This window comes from Esox lucius, chromosome 20 (assembly GCF_011004845.1).
Source record: "Esox lucius isolate fEsoLuc1 chromosome 20, fEsoLuc1.pri, whole genome shotgun sequence".
Classification (NCBI taxonomy): domain Eukaryota; kingdom Metazoa; phylum Chordata; class Actinopteri; order Esociformes; family Esocidae; genus Esox; species Esox lucius.
Genome location: NC_047588.1, coordinates 3199921 through 3223824, shown reverse-complemented (window position 1 = coordinate 3223824; position 23904 = coordinate 3199921). Strand labels below are relative to the sequence as shown.

The following is a 23904-nucleotide window of genomic DNA, read 5'->3' as shown; positions in this document are numbered from 1 at the left end:
GGCCATATGGAAAGGGACGTAGGGGCCCGGTGAATAAATGGGACATCCCTAGCTCATCCCTGGATCCAGTTGGGGAGATGAAACAGCCGCCCTAATGAAACAGATACCCGCCAACAACCCAGCCGGCATGCATGCAGCGCAAGATGGATAGCTGGGTAGGAGTATGTGTGTGTGTGCCTCGGTCTGGCCCGACGGTGCAGGTAATCCGGAGGAGCCGTTGGGAAGCTGCTCACTGACGTGACCCCGGCACCTTCAGCCCGACCCCTGGTCTCCATCCTCCATCCCCTGCCACGCCACCAGCGTCAGGGAGTACAGAAAAGAGCAGCCCTGGCCTGCAATCCTGCGTTCACCGATCAGCCCTCAGCCAGACAGGCAAAGCCCTTAATTACCGAAATTGATCTTTATTAGCTTCAATTAGAGAGGGACATCAGGGGGGTTCAACAAGGTTCTGATTCCTGCAGGCAGAGATTGCAAGCCGAGATGAAGGCAGGGGTGGCCTAGGCCTCAAACACACACACTCACACACACACACACACACAGACAATAAGCCTTTCGCAGTAGTGGAACAGAAGCGGGACAGTATATACAGTAGTCGACCTCATTGAGGCAAGAAGGAGGGCTAGGCAGAGACAGACCCCGCTGCCCCGCCCCTCCGCGGTGCTGTGTTTGTGTTTCTTGGGCGCCGGGTGAACTCTGACCCCAGGCTAATTAGAGCGATAAGGAGGATTAAAAAGGGGCAGACTGGAAGGTGTCGGGGAGAAGGGCTTTAAACAATTACACTCGGCTGCCAACACGCCTTTTTTCCTTACGACTCAGGAAATTATGGCCTCCCACTCCTTTCCTGGCCAACACAAAAGAAAGAGGCTTATGGAAAATAATAAATTATCTGGGGCCACATTAACTTGGATGTAAATCGCTGGGCAATTATGTTTTAATAGGCCTTTAAGAGAATGAGTAATTGGGGGTGACGCTGGCGAAGTTGATCTTGGTAACCCATCTTTCTCCCTCTGTGCCCAGCAGAAAAAGCCCTGGGCATTGTGTTTCGGTCCAGTGTGTGTGTGCGCGCGCACCTGTTTGTGTTTGTTAATATGTGTGTTAGATTCAGTAGTTCCTTCTTGTCTTGATCCGGAGCGTAGATGAGCCTGGGCAGGTGAGCGTGACCTAACACAGGGCCCTCTGACCTCTAACCCTTGGCCCTGGACCTGTATCTGTAGAATATCAATGTGTCTGTTGGCCTCACTGGGCTGCTGCTGGATCAGGATCAATGGGAGGCGAGATCACTAAGGACAAACCCACCTGGTGGAACACTAACTAATGAGACTGGCCAAGAACACTCACTCTCCAGGGCAGTGCAGAGGACAGGGAATATAGCTGTGACCTGGTGACAGAGAACGACCTGGTGATCCACCGTTGTAACAGTGAGAAACGCGTTGATTCACAGCATTTTTATATTGACACTTCACAGGGTATCTGCAGCAATAGGCACAAGAGATAAAAGTCATTTGATAATGTATTACAGCCTCCTTCCTTGTTACTAAAAAGCAGTCATTTTTTCTCTAGTGGCAACACTTAAAAGATCTTCCTGTGCCTGTGATTTAAGGTTGGTGGCTGGTCTTTTAAGCAGCTAGGTAGAATGCCAAAAATAGTCTATTTTTAAAGAGATTGAGCAATGCTAAGTACTATATATAAATATACACAGACACACAAACAAACAAACACACAGTCAAAAGTTTGGACACACCTCACTCAAGGGTATTTCTTTATTTTTAATATTTTCCACATTGTAGAATTATAGTGAATATATTTTTTTTAATTGCACATATAGAAACATGCAGTAACTACAAAAACTGGATAACAAATCAAAATACAGCACATTTAATATTTTGATTCTTTAAAGTAGCCACCCTTTGTCTTGATGACAGCTTCATAAGATACTCACATAGAATGCTTTTCAATTAACAGGTGTCTTTCCTTATTGCGTTTGAGCAAATCAGCTGTGTTGTGACAAAGTAGAGTTTGTATAGAGAAGACCATCATTGTTATTGTGTCTGTACTTTAGTAGTCCATATGGCAAGAAAAGCTCAAATAAGCAATGAGAAATAATAGTCCATCATTACTTTAAGACATGAAGGTCAGTCAATCTGGAAAATGAGAACTTAGAAAGCTGCTCAAGTGCAGTCGCAAAAACCATCAAGCGCTATGATAACACTGCCTCTCATGAGGACTGCCACAGGAAAGGAAGACCCAGAGTTACCTCTGCTGCAGAGGATAAGTTAATTAGAGCTACCAGTCTCAGAAACTGGCAATTAACTGCACCACAGATTGCAGCCCAAATAAATGCTTCTCAGAGTTCAAGTAACAGACCCATCTCAACATCAACTGAGGAGACAGTAGGAATCAAGACTTCATGGTTGATTTGCGGCAAAGAAACCACTGCTGAAGGACACCAATAAGAATAACAGACTTGATTGGGCCAAGACACACAAGAAATGGACAAGAGTCCGGTGGAAGTCTGTCTTTTGTTCTAATGAGTCCAAATTTGAGTTTTTTGTTTCAACTGCTATGTCTTTATGCAAAGCAGAGTGGGTGAATGGAATGGTGAACAGTGAATTAATGGTTCCCACAGTGAAGCATGCAGGAGGAGATGTGATGGTTTGGGGGTGCTTTGCTTCGAATTCAACAAATTCACACTCAACCAGCTTGACAACTACAACATTCTGCAGCAATACACCATCCCATCTGGTTTGGGCTTAGTAAGACTATAATTTGTTTTTCAACAGCACACTGACCCAAAACACACCTCTAGGCTGTGTAAGGACTATTTGACCAAGAAGGAGAATGGAGTGCTGCATCAACCATTTCTAGGGTTTACAAAGAATGGTGTGAAAAGGGAAAAACATCCAGTATGTGGCAGTCCTGTGGGCGAAAATGCCTTGTTGATGCTAGAGGTCAGAGGAGAATGGGCCCACTGATTCAAGCTGATAGAAGAGCAACTTTTACTGAAATAACCACTCGTTACAACCGAGGTATGCAGCAAAGCATTTGTGAAGCCACAACACGCACAACCTTAAGGCGGATGGGCTGCAACAGCAGAAGACCCCACCGGGTACCACTCATCTCCATTACAAATAGGAAAAAGAGGGTATAGTTTGCACCCAAATTGGACAGTTGAAGACTGGAAGAATGTTGCCTGGTCTGATGAGTCTCGATTTCTGTTGAGACATTCAACAGAAATGTCTCAACAGACATGTGGCTTTTTTGTGGCTTTGGTTCAGTAAAGGCTTCTTTTTGGCAACTCGACCATGCAGCGCATTTTTGTTCAAGTATTGTTGTACTGCGCTCCATGAAACAACCACACAGTCTTTTCGCAGAGCAGCCTGTATTTCTCCTTGAGGTTACCTGTAGGTTTTCTTTGTATCCCGAATAATTATTCTGGCAGTTTTGGCTGAAATCGTTCTTGGTCTACCTGATCTTGGCTTGGTATCAAGAGATCCCTGAATTTTCCATTTCTTAATAAGTGATTGAACAGTACTGACTGGCATTTGCAAGGCTTTGGATATCTTTTTATATCCTTTTGCATATATATTATGTTCCATTACCTTGTTACGCAGGTCTTCTGACAGTTCTTTTCTGCTCCCCATGGCTCAGTATCTAGCCTGCTCAGTATATCCATGTGATAGCTAACAAACTCATTGACTATTTATACACAGACACTAATTGCAGTTTAAAAAGCCACAGGTGTGGGAAATTAACCTTAAACACTAGAACTATCAGGCCTTTTTGAACCCCAGTAACTGCCAGAGCCGAACGCCTTTTGGCTTAATTAGCATACAAATCGGCCCTATTAGCATGGACATTCTCCTCCACAGCATCACCATCCAGCAAGAGTATCAGTTCATCTACTAGTTTGTCATCAATCTACATAGAATAGTCAAAAAAATCATGAATTACAGAATTTGTTTTAAATGGTTAATGAATTTGAAAAATCCAAGAATGTGTTTGTATTGAAAAAAAGACTAAAGACGTATTAAGACCTTTCTATAGGTGACATTAATAAGTTATTGAAAAATTATTAGTTATTAGAAAATTTGATATAATTTGAATTTCGTTTTGTGAATAATTAATTAGCCTAATACATTTGTAGAACATTATTCTTTAGTAAAATAAATTATAGGGGAGATGATAGAATGTGTGTGCAATTTAGTTTATCTTTCCTTCCTAAAATAATGCAGATATACATTTTTAAATTATATTTGATGAATAAGATGAATCTCCTATTAAAAAAACGGTAACCTATGTGATAAGTAACCTATATAATTTGTATTATGTTTCAGTAATAGTCTTAAGTTTTCATTCACCTGGGAGTATCGTGCATTCATCCATTGATGTCATGCATTCAGTGCGTGGTGATTAGCTCCTGGGTACCATTTGGGTACCAATGCTAAGTGGCGTGGGCTGTTGATGGATTAAGTCCGAAAACAGGGTAAAAAAAGAAGGTGAATAGTCTGTAAATAGTTTCTTGTTCGTCCGTTTAGAATTCCGACAATGGAACAATATAATATACGCCTATTTAGGAAAAGTCATGGAAGGAGGAGTGTGTAGCTTTCAAAATGGTAGTTTTATTTTAATTACAAACTTCGGCGGTATTTGGCGGTTCTAGTGTTAATTGCCATTTTCACCTGTGCGCGTCACCTTGTGTGTCTGTAACAAGGCCAAACATTCAAGGTTATGCAAACTTTTGCTCAGGGCCATTTGGGTGATTTCTGTTATCATTGTGTTTTAAAAAGGAGCCAAACAACTATGTGATAATAAATGGATTCATATGATCACTATCCTTAACAAAATACGGTTCTTTGTTTTTGCATGATCAGTCATATTTTCAAAATGAATGCCAAAATTCCAAATTTCTGCCAGGCTATGCAAACTTATGAACACAACTGTACATATGCCATGCCACAACACTACCTCCACCATTCATCACAAATGAAATGGAATTATGTTATGTTTGATCTCTGTACTTAGCAAATTCTAATCAGGCCTTTCTATTTTTTGGTGCTGATCACCTTGCAGTCTAACCTTTGTAATTCGGTTGCAAAATTCTTCTGCAAATATTCTGTTGTAAAAAATTCATCCCAGCATTATTGAAGTTGTTGGTGATTTCAGTGATACTTATTTTAGTTTTTTTTTTCACAGCTGTGTGACCAGTTATTCAGAAGTAATCTTATCAGATTACGGCTATCGCATGGCATCATGGCATCATGGCATCATCTACCGCTTATCCGGGGCCGGGTCACGGGGGCAGCAGTCTAAGCAGGGATGCCCAGACCTCCCTCTCCCCAGACACTTCCTCCAGCTCTTCCGGGGGGGCACCGAGGCGTTCCCAGGCCAGCCGGGAGACATAGTCCCTCCAGCGTGTCCTAGGTCTTCCCCGGGGTCTCCTCCCGGTGGGACGGGACCGGAACACCTTCCCGGGAAGGCGTTCCGGAGGCATCCGAAACAGATGCCCAAGCCACCTCAGCTGACCCCTCTCGATGTGGAGGAGCAGCGGCTCTACTCTGAGCTCCTCCCGGTTGACAGAGCTTCTCATCCTATCTCTAAGGGATCGCCCAGCCACCCTGCGGAGAAAGCTCATTTCGGCCCGCCTGTATCCGGGATCTTGTCCTTTCGGTCATGACCCAAAGCTCATGACCATTGGTGAGAGTAGGAACGTAGATTGACCGGTAAATCGAGAGCTTCGCCTTGCGGCTCAGCTCTTTCTTCACCACGACAGACCAATACATCGACCGCATTACTGCAGAAGCTGCACCGATCCGTCTGTAAATCTCCCGTTCCATCCTTCCCTCACTCGTGAAAAAGACCTCTAGATACTTAAACTCCTCCACTTGAGGCAGGTACTCTCCACCAACCTGAAGTGGGCAAGCCACCCTACGGCTATCGCATTGGATCAGATCTGGAAAATGTGTTGTTCAAACGAAAGGATTAAAAAAACAGTTTAGATCACGTAATCCAGTCTTGTTTTTTTATCCAACCTTCAGTATGTGACGAACTAGTAACTTTTTAGTAGGATTAGGATTCCTCTGATCCAAAAAAACTGGATTATCCTGATCCCAGCAGAAAAGTGGATTCCGGGTGGATTTCAGGAACAAAATGTAATAAAACTTTTGTATCACGTAGTATATTTACACACATATTTTGCACTGTATTTGTTTAACCATTACAGTGATAAAGTAGGTAAAGTAGACATTAGGCTTCTGTACCTTTCAATATTAAGCCTTTCAATTAAGTAAAAAAAAATAGATGAAATAATCCCAATATTAATCCCAATAAACCTTATTTAACGCTTGACTGGGCCCGTCATCAACGGCTGTTGTTTTCCTTGGCCAACCTGGTCATTACCAATTGCTAAAGACATCACTGGTTTCTTTATTTTTCAGGACATTCCAAAACTGTTCATTTGTCTACTTTTATGCTATGGTTCTGATTGAGTTTCTCTTTACTTTTAGCATCCAAATCGCTTGCTTTTCTTGCATACACGGCGATCTAGTCTTCATGTTGGATTATGCCTACGGACACCAAACACAGACTCCAAAGGGAAAAGCAAAGGAAAGAACTGAAACCACACATTCAACTCTTGTATGTGTGAAGAATCAATGCAAACCGGAAACTCCTGTGAGCCAAATGTTCCAATATGTATCCTCACATAAAATGGTGGGATGGACCTTTGACAGTGCTGTTTTTCATATTTGGCAACATATAGGTGTTGAAAAATACATAAATAAAATAAAAGGTGACATTCCATTCTTTTGCCTCCTATTCGTCTTTAATCATATTTACATATGCCTTGTGTGTACAGCAAAAGTATCAATGTTGAAGTTACTGTCCCAATACATAGAGAGCACTGCATAGTTATACACATTAGTCAGCCAAATGGTTTTATATTTTTAATTTATCTTCTTTAAGACAGGTAATGTTGTTAAGCCAAACAGGCTGTCTAGTGTAACAACCTAGCTAGTTTAATTTATATTCACCCAGTAATTAACTATTGTTAGACCAGTGCCATTTAGACTCAAAGCCATCTGTATTAAGTTACCTTGCTAGCAAGCTAGTTAAATGGTTAACATAATTGTTGGCATTACAATATCGCCAATGGAAACAGGGTTGAGTAGGATAGCTAATTAGTTCTGTGGCATGCACCATCAAACATCAACATACTAATTTCCCTCACCTCAACATCATAATTGCTTGCCAAGTGTTACAGAATCCATATCACAAACCTGGAGAGTTGCTAGTGTCATCCAGCCACGATATGTTGTGGCTACCATTAACCATATTTTGTGTGTTTCTGTTGTTATAGAGAGGACAGCTGTTTATGATTCCTTTAACCCTCCTTGGTTGACAGACAGTCTGGGTTAACGGGCTAGAATGGATACAGTTTATGTCAGAGTACATCACCATCTTACTCAGTTCTTCAAGAACAGATATATAAGAGTTCATATTATACACCAAACACAGATGCCCAGCCCCTATGAACGTAACATAGCACATTTCTACTATATTAGCATAAACACAAAAATCTATCTACAACCCCGTTTCCAAAAAGGTTGGGACGCTCCATGAAATATTAATAAAAACAGAATGCAAATCATTTAATCCCAATATATTAAATAGTAAAAAGTACAAAGACAACACATCAAATGTAGAAACTGAAACATTTCATTATTTCTTGAAAAACTTATGCCCACCTTGAATTTCAACACGTTTCAAAAAAGTTGGGACAGAGTCTACAAAAGACTGAAAAATGTTGTGTAATGCTAAAAAACTAATTATTTAGGTCAATTGGCAACAGGTCAGTAACATGATTGGGTATTACAAGATCATTCCAGAGAGAATGGATCTGTCAGAAGTGAGGATAGGGAGGGGTTCACCACTCTGTGAAAGACTGCATGGGCAAAGAGTTTGGGGATCTCATAATTTACGGTACATAATATCATTAAAAAAGTCAGAGAATCCAGAGAAATCTATGTACACATGGTACTAGGCCAAAAACCCATACTGGATAGCAGTGATCTTCTGGCCCTCAGGCACCACTGCATTAAAAACAGATGCGATTCTATAGTGGAAATCACTGCAGGAACACTTCCGAAAACTATTGTCTGTAAACACAGTATGTCGCTCCATCCACAAATGCAAGTTAAAACTCTACCATACAAAGAAACCAGACATAAACAAGATCCAGAACCACCACCTCCTTCTCTAGGCCCAAGCTCATTTAAGATGGACTAAGGCAAAGTGCAAAACTGTCCTATGGTCTGACAAATCAAAATGTTTAATTATTTTTGGGAATCATGGATGACGTGTCCTCCGGACTAAAGAGAAGAGGGACCATCTGGCTTCTTATCACCGCACAGTTCAAAAGCCAGTGTCCGTGAGGTACAGTGAGGAAAAAAAATATTTGATCCCCTGCTGATTTTGTACGTTTGCCCACTGACAAACAAATTAGCAGTCTATCATTTTTAATGGTAGGTTTATTTGAACAGTGAGAGACAGAATAACAACTAAAAAAATCCAGAAAAAAACGCATGTCAAAAATGTTATGAATTGATTTGCATTTTAATGAGTGAAATAAATATTTGACCCCTCTGCAAAACCCTTGTTGGCAATCAGAGAGGTCAGACGTTTCTTGTAGTTGGCTACCAGGTTGGTACACATCTCAGGAGGGATTTTGTCCCACTCCTCTTGCAGATCTTCTCCAAGTCATTAAGGTTTCAAAGCTGATGTTTGGCAACTCGAACCTTCAGCTCCCTCCACAGATTTTCTATGGGATTAAGGTCTGGAGACTGGCTAGGCCACTCCAGGACCTTAATGTGCTTCTCCTAATGGCAACTCCTTTGTTGCCTTGGCCGTGTGTTTTGGGTCATTGTCATGCTGTAATACCCATCCACAACCAATTTTCAAAGCCCTGGCTGAGGGAAGGAGGTTCTCACCCAATATTTGATGGTACATGGCCCCGTCCATCGTCCCTTTGATGCAGTGAAGTTGTCCTGTCCCCTTAGCAGAAAAACACTCCCAAAGCATAATGTTTCCACTTCCATGTTTGACGGTGGGGATGGTGTTCTTGGGGTTATAGGCAGCATTCCTCCTCCTCCAAACACGGCAAGTTGAATTGATGCCAAAGAGCTTGATTGTGGTCTCATCTGACCACAACACTTTCACCCAGTTCTCCTCTGAATCATTCAGATGTTCATTGGCAAACTTCAGGCGGCCTTGTACATGTGCTTTCTTGAGCAGGCGCTACAAGATTTCAGTCCTTCACAGCTTAGTGTGTTATCAATTGTTTTCTTGGTGACTATGGTCACCAAGAAAACCAGCTGCCTTGAGATCATTGACAAGATCCTCCCGTGAAGTTCTGAGCTGATTCCTCACCGTTCTCATGATCATTGCAACGCCACGAGGTGAGATCTTGCATGGAGCCCCAGACTGATGGAGATTTAATTTCTTTTGTTGTTTCTTCCATTTGTGGATAATCACACCAAATGTCACCTTCTCATCATGCTGCTTGGCGATGGTCTTGTAGCCCATTCCAGCCTTGTGTAGGTCTACAGTCTTGTCCCTGACATCATTGGGCAGCTCTTTGGTCTTGCCCATGGTGGAGAGTTTGGAATCTGATTGATTGCTTCTGTGGAAAGGTGTCTTTTATACAGGTAACAAGCTGAGATTAGGAGCACTCCCTTTAAGAGTGTGCTCCTAATCTCAACTCCTTACCTGTATATAAGACACCTGGGAGCCAGAAATCTTTCTGATTGAGAGGGGATCAAATATTTATTTCAAAATGCAAATCAATTTATAACATTTTTGACATTAGTTTTTCTGGATTTCTTTGTTGTTATTCTGTCTCTCACTGTTCAAACCTACCATTAAATTATAGATTTATAATTTCTTTGTCAGTGGTGTACTAAAAAAAACTAATGTCTCTTACTGAGAGTGTGTGTGTGCGCGCGTGTACGTGCGAGAGAGCGACTACCCCTCGTTAAATAGCATAGTGGTGAGAGAAGCAGACTTGTGAACTATAGGTCCCGAGTTCATATCTCCTCACAGGCGAAGCAAAGTACGCATTGTGATTTATTCCGTATTGACAAAAACTTGCTAGAAATGTCTCAATTCTTATGATTATTCCTATGAAGTTAGTAGATATCATTAAGTCTATTACTGGCTAATAAGCTGTTCAAACGGCCATGGGCAAAAGCTAACAGCTCATAGACGCTATTTCTGGTGGAGGTAAACTTAATAAGAAACATTAGTCAGTTTAACACAATTCTCAATAGTGTTTAGTGAGTGGTGAAATGCGTAATGCTGTGGCGTTATGGTTAAAGACAGTGCCTCTCACGTGGAAGGCTCAAGTACAAATCTATTGTGAACAACAACATTTATTTATTTTATTTCCACGATTCTCTCGTCATTTCACTTGATGAAAAAGTTAGTTATCGTCACCTTTCTTGATAGTTATTGTATCAATGTCATTCACGAATGAAAGAAAAAAGTATGTTCTTATGCCCTGAAAGGAAATCCCTTTGGCAGACTTGCTAGCAATTGCTCAATTCCTATGACTATTCCAGTAAGTTAGTAGTTACTGGTAAAGTCTATTACTAGCTAATAAGCTGTTAAAACAGTCTGTGGCAAACAAAGATTTGTTCAGAATAGAGGCTATAATGACACACATTGAACATAGAGCTCTGTGGTGTAGTGGTTAGCAACATAACCTTTCATGTGGGTGACTTGGGTTCAAGGGCAAAACATTTATTGCGGTCTGGCTGAACTAGGCTTGCCCTGTTTCTTGTTTAGAAACAAGGTTGTACTAGTATTTTAGCCTCAACATAGTTTCTTTCAAACTCCTCAGACTATTGTGTCAAAACCCCAAATTTGGAATTAATTTGATTGTTCCTCAATGAAAAAATGATTATGATATATTAAGAATATATGAGCATTACAAGCACAAAAAGTTTGTTTCTATATTTTTGAAGATATCAAAGCTAAACATTAGATGGATCTATGCACAAGTGATAAATGTGTACTGCAGGGTTGCTTTTTCAGTCTGAGACCCAAGTGGGCAATTTACTTCCTGTGACCCAAATCAGCATGTTATGACCCAAAGAAGAAATTGTAGATCATTATGTATTATGTTAAAATAAATCGCCACCCATCCACCTGTCAAGTGCCCAGGGCCCAAGGTCCTGGCCTAACCCTAGTCCACTGAAAAGCATGGCGATTCAGTTCAATGCATTTATTCGGAGCCAATACGGAGCCAATACAATGTAATTATTCAGATATTTGCATGATTTTATAAGAACATTCCCATTCCCTAATTGTCATTAATTTAGGTACTTCATTTAGACATTCTACCCTTGATACTACCACTGTTTTCATAATCACCTTCACCTCCAATCAACCGCTCTAACAATTATATACACACTGCATGTATTGCTGTTTCTTTTACACAACTGGTCAAGCAAACCTATTTATTTCTGAATGTACTGTATCCATTTAATCACCTCAAACATCATTCAAAACAAAACAAGACCATATGCACATCCTTTCCACTTGGGGACTCACCAGTCACAGAGATGTGAATTCTGATGAGTCATTTATCAAACTCCTCACTTTCATCCATTACTGTCAACACCATAAAGGCACTTAAAGGACTACTTTACAACAACGCCTCTGTGTATGCAAATTCAGCTGACTATATTTCAGTACTTAAACAACCCTTCGTGTTTGGTTTTTAACCAAGCTTCTTGGGTTATTCTCTTAAGTGTCTGAGAAGGGCAATTTGCGCAAACATCAAGAGTTTTCTTTGAAAAGACCCACGCTTGCAAGAAAATGTATTTTTTCTTCCTTTTGTGATGAAGCAACCTCTTCAGATTTAAAATGCCTAGACAACCTCATAGCCAATATATGGGACCTATAAGCTCTAAACCCCCTGGATGTGTGTTTAAATGACATGAGTATCAATTGTAGGATACTTAAGCCCCTTGCAATACAGACACAGACAATTACAAGTAATTTAGCAGATGCTCTTATCCAAAGCGATTGACAGTAGTGAATGTGTACATTGACCAACCCAAACAATTACCCTCAGACTTAATTAAAAGAATTGATAACTAACCAACATAAAACCACAGCATAAGACACAATCAACATTGGCCATGTTCACAGGCAATTCTTATTCTTAAGCTCAAAGGTTTAGATGAAAAAAACATACTGCTGATCAGTTTAAAAATCGCCTTCAGCTGGCCTACATTGTGCTTTCTACTGTCAGATCCATAATCAATGAGTCAACAGCATTAATTCTATCCTCCATCCAAGATCTTCCTGTCCTGTTGCATCTGTGCTTCATCTGTCTGTGTATGGGTCTTTTATAGACCCCCAACCCCTGCCCCTCCCCACCTTCCATCCCCCCCGTCCCCTTCCAGCTGCTCTGTCACCCGCGTCGCCAAGGGGACAAGGAGAACGTGGCGTTTCCCCGGATATTATTTTTTTTAAACTTTTTTTACGAGCAATTAAAAGGCGGGCGATGCAGGGCATCCATCAGCTCAGCGTGCCTCTGCCAGGCTTCGGTGAAGGGGCTGCAGTAAACCAAACGCTGTATACTTTTATATCTGTTTTCTCTCCAGAGAGGGAAGGTTATGGCAAAATTATGTTTTACGGTCCACAGTTCTTACAGGGATGTAGACATCTTTCATAAAACGCCAGCTTGGAGGTCACAGCCAGAGGGATGGAGGAAAGACAGAGAGGGGAACATGTGTGTTGTGTTGTGTGTGTTACGTATTGATGTGTATTTCTAGTGAGTTTCTAAGCTACATAACATGGAGGCTTTTATGTGTCACAGATGTACCATTCTATGGTCTATTAGTTACAGATTACCTTGTTGTTGTTTAAGAGGACACTATTAGTTGATTAAATTAAATTCAAGCATGATCCTATTCATCATCTGCACGCACACAGTCACACACACACAGTCATACACACGCACACACACACACACACACACACAAACAACAAACCCACGCACACAGGTCGGGGAGATTACTTAAACATGTTAATGTGAGTAATGTAACAGATTACAAACCCATTTTTCTACTCTCACAATATCAAGATGTCCAATTCATGACTATGGCCCCAATTCATGACTACTGTACTGGAATTTGTTTCATCCAAAGCACATCTCATCAAGCAGTTCAGCTTCATATCACAGCACTTAATCACAACGTTTTTGCCAGTAGCCATGTCTGACATCCACCCATTCACCCAGGTGAGTGTTGGACAATTGGCACCACCGTTTGCTGGATGCCTGGGATCCAACTAGCATCCGAACACGGAGCAGCAATGACACAGTGACTTAGACCACTGCCATCCACGGGCGTCCCGATCACTTCTAACACGCAGACCCTGATTATCCTATATAATTAGCATATCAATATTCTATGTGAGATACAGTTGCTTAATGTTTTCAGTGGATCCCACCAGGCCAAGATGGCAGCCAAATGTTGTTGCCTGCCTTACAGTTTGTAATATAATCATAGTCATTAAACTACTTACAGTGAAAGATTCTATTGTATGATTCCAAACATGAATTGTTAAATCAACCCATTACATGTAAGGATTATCCTAAATATTTGTACATGCAACCTAAACCATGCTGTGACTATCATTGTGTTTGGTTTCATAATTCAGCAATTGTGACTATATTTTGCTTGGAGCACACAAAGGAGAGAGAATAAAGAGGCATTGCCAAAAACCAGCAAGCAGTAACATGATAAGGTCCAGAAAACTGATTTACCAGTGGGCTAGGTTTCATTTAGGTCTGAACACAAAAGAAGCAATCCACATCCCTTAATGGGCATTCAGCAGGTGAACAATATCTCTGAAAGCATGGGAGAAGTCTGGAGGCTGTATCACAGATGCTGACAACTGTTTTATATCTTCTTGACATTAGTTGAAGGAATCCAAAATGTAATTCTCAGTATTTAAGAATGTAACTGTAATCCCGGTTAATACAGGAAAAATTATCTAATCTTGGGTGATTACAGTTGAGGTAATGTTTGAAAACTGATTAGGTTGGCCAGATAGCGCCGCTGCCTGGCCAACCTGTGTAATTTAGTAAATTCTCTATGACATTTAAATGTTAAGAAGCATCACTCACCCAAGTTTGGTCAAAATCGGGCCAGTGGTGTCTGAGATATTGCATTTGATGTGCTGATGGACAGACGCACAGACTACTGACAAAAACCAGTCAGTTGTCCCCTCCACAATGTAATAGTGGGGTCAGCAAGCATTCGGACCAGTAGCCAAAAAATTACTAGCACAAACATGCAGTCATGTTACCCATCTGCATATTACATTGGACTGATCATTATTAGCAATAGGTTACAAACTACAAACTACCAACATGCTGATGACATGACAGTCTCCCTAAAACGTCCCTGTAGTCCTGTGATTGGCAAGAATCTGACACATGACCTGTATTACAATTAGCCCCGGCCGCTCCTGTACAACCTTCTTCGTGGCCATGCATACACTGAGTTATCTTATACTACCGTTTAAAAAAAATGCCCCTTTCCTCATTGGGACTGACGAAATATCAGCAAAAGTTAATTTTTTTATTTTAAATCCCCTTGAAGGGATTTTGGATCCCCACAGGTATAGTTTACCTGAATAAACACACACACACACACAAAGATATATTACCACACTCTAATACAAAATATGCACACCAACGCCCATGCATCATCACACTCTCTATCTCCCTCACGTTTTTTTGTGGCTGCTTGCGACAGGCCTAGGCTCATTTGCATCCTTAATTGCATTGTAATGTACTTTTAATTTGAAAACGGAGGCAATTAATTATTTTGATATGGAGCAAAATGCCGCAAATGTAAACATTCTAATAGTTTTCTAAGAGCGTTGCATCATTTTTCAAAAAGGGGGGATTGGAATCTTATCTCATTTTTTATTTCATGTTTTTTAAGATACCATTTCGCAAGCTCATGCATTGTCCTTGATATTAACTTTGGCTTTGCAGGGACAGCACTGTTACTTTCATACATTCCATCCAATCTTCCACGGATTTATTACAACGATAGTTTCACCTGTTCTATCCAAGGAGATTAAACGGAATTAAGCCTGGTTGGACGCGCCATGCTTTCGACTGTATCCCCCCTCGGTGTTCAGGCACTGTAGTTGGCTGTTTCTGGGTCAGTTACTTTAGGTGGAGATGCTAACCACAGATTCATTTTTTTAATGTCAACACATGAGCAATACGTATCAATGTTCAAAAGAATACGAACAGTGTACGCCAGAGCAGCTCCATTCTTATGGGGGGGCACCAACATTGTTGCTCTGTCAGCCTGATAAACCCACTCCAGAATCAAATAGGATGGATGCGTGTTATTTTTTGCTCTTTTTCTCCAGCTCCATCACCCTCTCTCACTTCCCTTCCTTCCTCTCTCTTTCACCCTTCCACTCTATCTCTGGAACTCCTTCTGCCTCGCTCTCTTTCTCAACAGAGGGGGGCAGGGAACTCACTGACATCACAGAAGGCCTAGCAACAGCCGATAAATTATGAGTGACAAGTCTTTGGACCAATAAAAGTGCCGCCATATTTCATGCACAGTAAATCTGATTGCAGATTGCGCTGGCGTGTGGCGGCTGACATGTTTATTGTCGCCCCGGCGAGGGGAGCCGGGGGTCGGTCTCCAACATCAGCGTTTCCATAGCTTGGTAGTCTATATGGAGGTCAAACAGATGGAATTCTGGGTATATGCTCGCCCCTCCCCTTTTCTCCTCTACATCAACCCCCTGCGAAATCGCTATTCTGTCACCCGTGCAGTTGCTCCTTTCACAACAGCCATCTGTCCTCATAACCCACATGTCCCCAATTAAACCTTTAGCCTGCCTTGTTAAACTAAAGCTCAAACAAACGTCAAACAAACACAACAAATACATAACACGTAATCATTCACACAAATAAATATTTCATGCTATATAACTGTGTCCAGGCCCAAAGTCAACTCTTCCAAAATAATTCTACTAATCCGCAGAGAACCAGAACAAAAAAATCCTATATCCCACTCAATACCCAAATGTCTTCCTTAAACCTAGACCTGTTTATAAACAATCATGCATTCCCTAGTGTGCGTGTTTTCTCAATTTGAATGTGAACTTGACAATGTTTCTGTTTTGTTGATAGACCCTGTATTTCAATAATTTACTATTCCATTTTAGAATTAAACTGTTCCTGACCTAAACACAATTTGTTATTGTGAATCAGGAAAGGCGAGCCACTTCAAACTCTCCCCCAGTGAAGAAAAAAATCTGAATTGGGCTGCATACATAAATGCAGCCCCTGTGATAAGAATCTTAACCTGAGATCCTGTATTTTATCTCCTAACAGCAAGGGGCCATTTGGAGTATAACCTAAACCCATGTATTGGACAATGTTTTACCTCCCAATAAATCATTAGTTGTAATTACTGAGAGCAGAGTAACAATATGATCAAGGCATTAACAGTCCTCAGCCACATCACCTAAATTGATGTATTTCAACAACTGCCTTGTGATGTGATGGGAATCATTATAATCGAATTAATCTATTGTTCTCTGAGAAATGCTGTGATTGTAATCAGTTTTACACATCGCCAAGAGAGAGAAAATGACAGAGACGTAAAAATTAAAAAAGGAAAGAAATAGAAGGAAAGAATTAGAAATACAGTATAGAGAAAAATAAAGCCACATGATATGAAAGAAGAGATTGAGTGATGAAGAAGAAAACAGAGAGAGTGGAGGAGAAAGACAGAGAGAAAATACATTACAACTTTATGACTGATTACGGCGATGCCATTGCCCGGCTGACATTGTAAAGGCGTGGTAAAAGCGTTGTTAAAGCGTTTATATGACGTCTGGAAGAGCCTGGCGCTTAAAACATCTCTCACTCTGATTCCCACCTCATACATTAGGAGAGAGGGATTCCATTTTCCTAAACCCTGCCTGGTGCAGTAAATCAGAGCAGCGGACGCTCTCGTCAGCCACATGCAGGGTGACACACTAACAATGATCCGTCTTGCCTGCCGAAATCACTTATTTCCAGGTCATAAACGTTTCCTTTTTTATTTTTTTACACCTCTGTTATACTGAAGATATCCATGCCTTCTGTAAAATCAGGTGTGGTGCGCTATATTTAGGGCACCGTACCTGCGTAAAAATGTGGCACTAAATGGCTATAGCACTTGTGTTTTAGTGAAGAATGCCTCTGAAGCTGAGCAGGGTCAGTGCTGGTTGGCCTCTGAATGGGAGACCAGTTACTTTTGGAAGTGTTGGTAGATCTGTAGGGGGCACTCTTCTCTCTGGTCAAAGAGCTAATCCAGGCGTGCCAGGGCAGGGATGGGGACATTGCCCTGTTTCTTTTTTAATCAATTATGGATCTAGATAAGAGCATCAGCGATATCACTAAAATGTATGCCGTTTCTGGTGTTTGAGGGGCAGTATCCGACATAAATGTTGCTACATCAAATCTGGTGACAATCTGATCTGGTGACAAATGTGTCATTCTTTCTTGAACAAGACAGATTATCTTACTTCCTCTCTGGGCACCTAATGTGGGAGCCCCTAGAACCTCTCCAATTTTGAGGGGTTTAAAAGCAGTCCTAGCACCCTTGTAACCCACAAACCGCGATCCCTTCTCTGAGCAAAATGTAATTGATTCAGCTAAAAATGCAGTTGCTGTTTGCATAAGGACGTATTTCTTTCTGGACATGACCACCATGTTGACCTGGTAGCTACGGAGGGCAGACAGCTGTTCTCACCAGTAGCAAACATCTACAAACATTGTGTTGCCAGAGGAGTCTGGTTTGACACTGATGTTAGTGGGTTTTCGAGAATAGCAAATAAGCCAGATATTGTTGTGGAGCGGGGAGGCCATGGGAATTGCTGGCTATGGAAATGGCCAGCTCATTTGAACGCAACATGGAGCCCACTTAAGTACCAGCCCCTCATGTTACGCCTGAACAGCCAAGGTTATCGGCGAAGGCTTACAATATTATTCTGATATTCAAAGGTCGTGGCCATGTTCACAGGCTGACAATACGTGGCCTGCAGATTGCAGATTTACTTAATTCCAGGGAAATTCAGCTAGCAAAGTGCTGCACATCATCAGTCGTCATGGGCTGCCTGGCCGTGTGGCGATGGAACTATCGCTGACCTCAAATGTCCTCACCAAGTGTTCAATTAAGTATTTAAAATGTGTGTGTTTAATTATATAGCATGTGCATACTATAGCACAGCGTGTGTGTGGGGGTGTGTGTGTGTTTGCACCAGGTGACTTTCACCAGTACCTGTCATGGACGTGGTACCCTGCTCCGTTGACACTCCAGCCAGGCTCTTTGGGGTTCGGGACCTTGGCTGTAATGGCTATCAGATGCTGCACATCCCTCCATGTTAAGTCAGGACTGGGGGAATGAAGAAGAATGTCTTTAAATGTATGGGTAAATACTAGCACATTCAGGTTAGCATGCAAAACAGACGCACACGTGCACGCAAATATGTGCTCGCCAATCAGGCCCCACCATCGTGCCCACCAAAGCAAATCCCTTACAAGTAAAATAATCTGTTTAAGTCATTTCTAGCCTAATAACATTGGCAAAAATGGAGATTTCAACAAAGCATATTAGAGAAGTAACAAAGGGGAAAGAATGAACGGAGGAGACTTTTAATCCTGAGCAGGGTTTTCTAATACAGTAACTCAAGTGTCATGTCAAGCAATATACTAATGGAATCCAATTAAGACCTTTAAACTGCACTGAGAGCTAGAGGATATTAGCTCCGTTTTCTCGTACAAAAGACCAAAGGGTCGTCAAGGAGAGCCTTTTTCAGAATATAAAAAGCAGAAAGGAAATTGGGTTTTCTCCTTTTATCCACTTATTATTGTTGCCTAAGAAAATGGACTTGAATGGATTTTTTTTAAAACCGCGTTGTCCACCCTATGCAAACGTTCTGACTAGGTAGCGCTGGTGTCCGCTTCAATGGCTGAAGAGTTATGAAGTTTATCTATGACACAAAGACACAACATATAAATAAAAGTGGTCAATTTGGCTTTGGCTAGCTTTGTGTCAAGCACAGACAGACTACTGTTAAAAGTTAGTGTCCTTTACATGATATGATTCGGCTGAAGTATTGGACTGAATCTCCAGCTGCAATGCCTACCCTGTCTTTTGGTTTCAAAATGATGGCTTGTAAACAAATCCCACTTATTAGGCATTAAGCGAGTTTGAACTTTATTCCCAGGCTTTCACAAGAGCTCAATAGAAGAGTTGTATTGCATTTACTCATTTGACATTAGCAGGCGATCTTATTCAGAATGTGATATAGATAATCACATGACAAAACTAAGGTCATGGTCAGTAGGAGATTTGCTGGTGTACATTAACTGTATCTATCATTACAGACTGAGTGTCTCAAACACTAATTGCAGATTGGATGATACCCATGAGTTCACTACTGGTATGACATAGCATACATTTTACTGCTCTAATTGCGGTGGAAAGAAGTTTATAATCGCAACTAGGCATTTCCCAGGGGTTTGTGGTATATTGCCAATATACCATGGCTAAGTGCTGTGTCCAGCACTCTGCAATGTGTCATGCCTATGAACAGCTCTTAGCTGTGTTATATTGGCCATATGACACACCCCTTGTGATTTCTTCCTGAAAACGTAAGTTTCAAAATGATTGGCTAACCCTAAAGAATATTTACAATAAAACGTGGGGTCTGTTATGAAAGTCTAATCTTTATAGTTTCCAGAAATGTTTCAGTTTTGGATGCATTTAAAAAAATCCTTTTGTCATCCTCACCATGGGTAAAACTAAAGAACTCCCACTAGAAAGGACACTGATGGTTGTTTACCTACACAAATCAGGTAAAGGAAATTAATAAAATACATAAACAGTTGAAAATACCACTAAGCACATAATCAAAAGGTTTCAGAAATGTGAAAATTTGCCAATAACAGGACACGTGCATTTTCCCCCATGCATATTGAAGAAGATGGTGAGGGAGGCAAAAAAGAATCCAAGGATCACAGTTTCAGAACTGCACAGTCTAGTAGAATCTTGAGGTTATCAAGTCTGAAATCAACAGTTAGACGCAACATCCATGACAACAAGCTCTTTGGCAAGGTTGCACGAGAGAAGCCCTTACTGAGCCCAACCCATCAATTTCTATGCCAAGCATTATAGGAACTACAATTAGAATCATGTGTTGTGGTCAGATAAGACAAAAAGATTACTTTTTCTGAATGTAAGAGGGTATGCCACAAGAGCAAATCTAAGACCATCAATAATGTTGAACTGTTCTGCATGGAGAATTCATCCAAGATTCATCCAAAAGTTATTTTAGTTTGAATAGGAAATATAGTCCTTGACAAGGTTAGAAATAATGTTTTTCAATTGAAATAATAATTGTGTTCTTCAAACTTTGCTTTCACCAAAGAACCTTCCATTTGCAGCAATTACAGCCATGCAGACCTTTGCCATTCTAGTTGTTCATTTGTTGAGGTAATATGAAGAGATTTCACCCCATGCTTCCTGAAACACTTCCCACAAGTTGGACTGGCTCCATCATAGAGCAGTATAGAGACTGCTTCTTCACAAAAGAGTTCTTGCATTGTTTGGAGCTGTGCTTTGGTCATTGTCATGTTGTAGGAGGAAATTGGCTCCAATCAAGCGCCGTCGACAAAGGCATGGTGTTGATAAATGGTGTGATCTATGGACCCTTCTTTCTTTAAGATCCCTTTTACCCTAGGCAAATCACCACCACCGAAGCACACCTAGGCCATCGACCACCACATTGCCTCCACCATGCTTGACAGATGGTGTCAAGCAATCCTCCAGCATCTTTTGATTTAGTCTGCATCTCACAAATGCTCTTCTTTGTGATCTGAACATTTCAACTTAGACTCTGTCAATAAAAAAAAATCCAATCTTTCTCTGTCCAGTGACTGCGTTCTTTTTCCCATCTTAATCTTTTCTTTTTATTGGCCTGTCTGAAATATGGCTTTTTCTTGGCAACTCTGCCTAGAAGGCCAGCATCCCAGAGTCACCTCTTCACTGGTAATGTTGAGACTGGTGTTTTGCGGGTTCTACTTAATTAAGCTGCCAGGACCTGTGTTTCTCAAACTAGACACCACTGTGCTTAAATTCTGTTGATGCTTGCTCCTTGGGGTTTCAGGATGGGTGTTTTGTAAAAGCACTTTCAATTCTCAGAACAAGAACCGACTGACAAGTTTCAGAAGAATGTTATTTTTTCTGGCTACTTTGAGGCTGTAATTTGAACCCACAATTGCTGATGCTCCAGATTCTCAACCTGTCTATAGAAGGCCAGTTTAATTGCTTCTTTAATCAGCACAACTGTTTTCAGCTGCTGACATAATTGCAAAAAGGTTTTGTAGTGATCAATTAACCTTTTAAAATTATAAACTTGGATTAGCAAACACAACGTGCCATTGGAACAAAGGCGTGATTGTTATCTGATAATGGGCCTCTAACCCTAAAAAATTAAATCCTCTGTTTGCCTATGTAGACATTCCATTGAGAAAAATAAAATCCAGCTACAATGGTCATTTATAACATTAACAATGTGTACACTGTATTTCTGATCAATATTATGTTATTTTAAGGAACAAAAATGAGGACATCTCGAAGTTTTGATACATTGGATTAATGCATTCTTAATTCTCGTAATTAATTATGTTTGCTAAAAACAAATCTCACAAATATTTCCCAACATAAAGTCTATTCTTTGAAGCTTTGATATTTCATTGAGCTGGAGTGTGGCCACTGTGCTTTCGAACTGTTGCTCACAGTGTAGTATGCGTATGTGCTGGATTAGATGTACCCGCAGAGTGATTTGGTTAGCAGCACAACCACCCACCCCCCATACCAACTCCATCTACCCTCCTCCCCCCACCCCTCTGGTGAAATCAGAGAAGCCCCCGCCAGTCCTGGCTGGTTTGCATAAAGCAAACAAAATTAAATTTGCTTTGCTAAATCAAAGCTTGTATGGTATTCCAAGCCGCTCTCTCTGGGACAAATTACTTCAAACGGCCTCCTTTGTATCATAACAGAATAAAAAAATAAAAAAAATAAGCCCAATCAGCGCCTCTCCAAAACCCTCGACTCGGGAATTAATTATTGAACCCCGGCGTGAGTTTTGTCGGTCTCCCAGCACACAGCGACACAGATCTATTTATTTCCAAGAGGGCATTTTGCTCTTAAAAACACACTCTTGGCAAGCAACCAGATTTACTTTCTCTCCATCTATTTGTGAGTTTGTGAGTTCTCTCACTCTAATTCTATACATTCTATTTCTTCCACTCTCTCTTTCTCACACACTCTTTCTATCCATTTCTCTTTCTTATTCATTCTTTTTCTCTCTGTTTTGGCACCGCATCTCTTTTTTTTTCCCTAATGGGAAGAGTCAGGCGTTGAGGGAGAAACATCCTCAGAAAGCTCAGAAGACCTTCTGGAACTGGTAGTTCTATACAGTAGCCCACCATTTCCTCCACGGCACGGCATTTTACTCAGTACAGGCAGGGAGACGCTTCAAACATATTGCTCGCCATATGTCTGCTGCAGAGGGAGCAAGAGAGAGCCGTGACCAAATGAGTTTTGATCAGTCATGGAAATAAAAGTGCAGAAAACAGATTGCCTGCTTATTTAAAAAGAAGATTGAGCAACAATCTATGAAGTGAAACTCAGCATGGTGCAGCAACAGAAAACAGTGCAATAATAATATGGCCATATTGCCAAACGACACAATATTCCCCGGTTAGCAAAATCACATTTTCAGCATCTCCTCGATCGTAAACACATTTTGTTCGATGTCCACTCCACAACTTGTGCTAAAATAGGGTATCTTCATAAGGAATATGCTGATATGTACAATTTCTCCCCTCTGTTACTAACTAAAATACCCCCAAAAACCCTCAGGCCCTGTCACCCCTTGTCAGCCAAGCATCACAAATTGTTTCGAAGCCCAGGCAGACATCTGAAGAAGTAAGCAAACAACTATTTACAAATCCCCAGTTAATAGGATCACCCCTCATTGACTTGACTGCTCCTCTGCATGTGATGTAATCTATTAGTTCGCCATATAATAGCAAGTGTGCTGGGCAGATCAATAACCCCAGACTTCTGATTGGTCTGCTGTGGACTGTTACTCCTCTTCAGTGCTACTGGTTACAAATAGGATGCACGTTAAAGGGTGTGTGTGTGTGTGTGTGTGTTTGTGTTTGTGTGCACGCACACCTGTGCCTGCGTGCTGTGTGTGAAAAATTTCCCAGTGAACTCTGTGTTTGTATTTTGCATCGTAATTAGAGAAAATGTTCAGAGTGAATTTGTGTGTGTTTGTGTGTCAGTGTTTGCTGGAGTGTATTGCTAGAGCTGTGCGTGTACTTGAGTGTGTTCATGCGTCTGTGGGCACGCACGTGCACGTATTTGTTTTCGAGTGTGTCTCTAGCTAGCTGATATAACTGGGTTTCCAATTAAGCTGAACCACAGGCCGGATCAATGCGGCCCCTCTGTGTGTAGGAATGAGAAGCCCTGGGCCCTCGGAGCATGCCCACGAATAATTTATCACACACACTGGGTCTTACTGGGGGGAGGGGGTATGGGGGAGAACCACAAGGACAGTGTCCAGCCTGCAGGAGAGGAGAGCAGGAAGAGACAGAGAGAAGGAGAGAAAGGTATGGAGAGAAGTGGGCAGAGCAGGGGGGAGGAGAGGAGAAGGGAGTGAGGAGGGATGAGGAGAAGGGAGTAGAGGAGATGGAGAAGACTGTCCCTGTTAAATCATTTACATCAA

The 23904-nt window shown here is 41.3% G+C and overlaps 1 protein-coding gene across 3 annotated transcripts in view; it reads right to left on the bottom strand.

Annotated features, from left to right (window-relative positions):
* The window catches only part of LOC105008684 (neuroendocrine convertase 1), a 281977-nt gene that overhangs the window by 55734 nt on the left and 202339 nt on the right, over positions 1–23904 (bottom strand). For all 3 annotated transcript variants that reach the window (XM_020041372.2, XM_020041373.2, XM_020041375.2), the window contains one exon: positions 18384–18497. In XM_020041372.2, coding sequence (XP_019896931.2) covers positions 18384–18497 — 114 coding nt within the window. The remainder of the gene's footprint in view (positions 1–18383; positions 18498–23904) is intronic.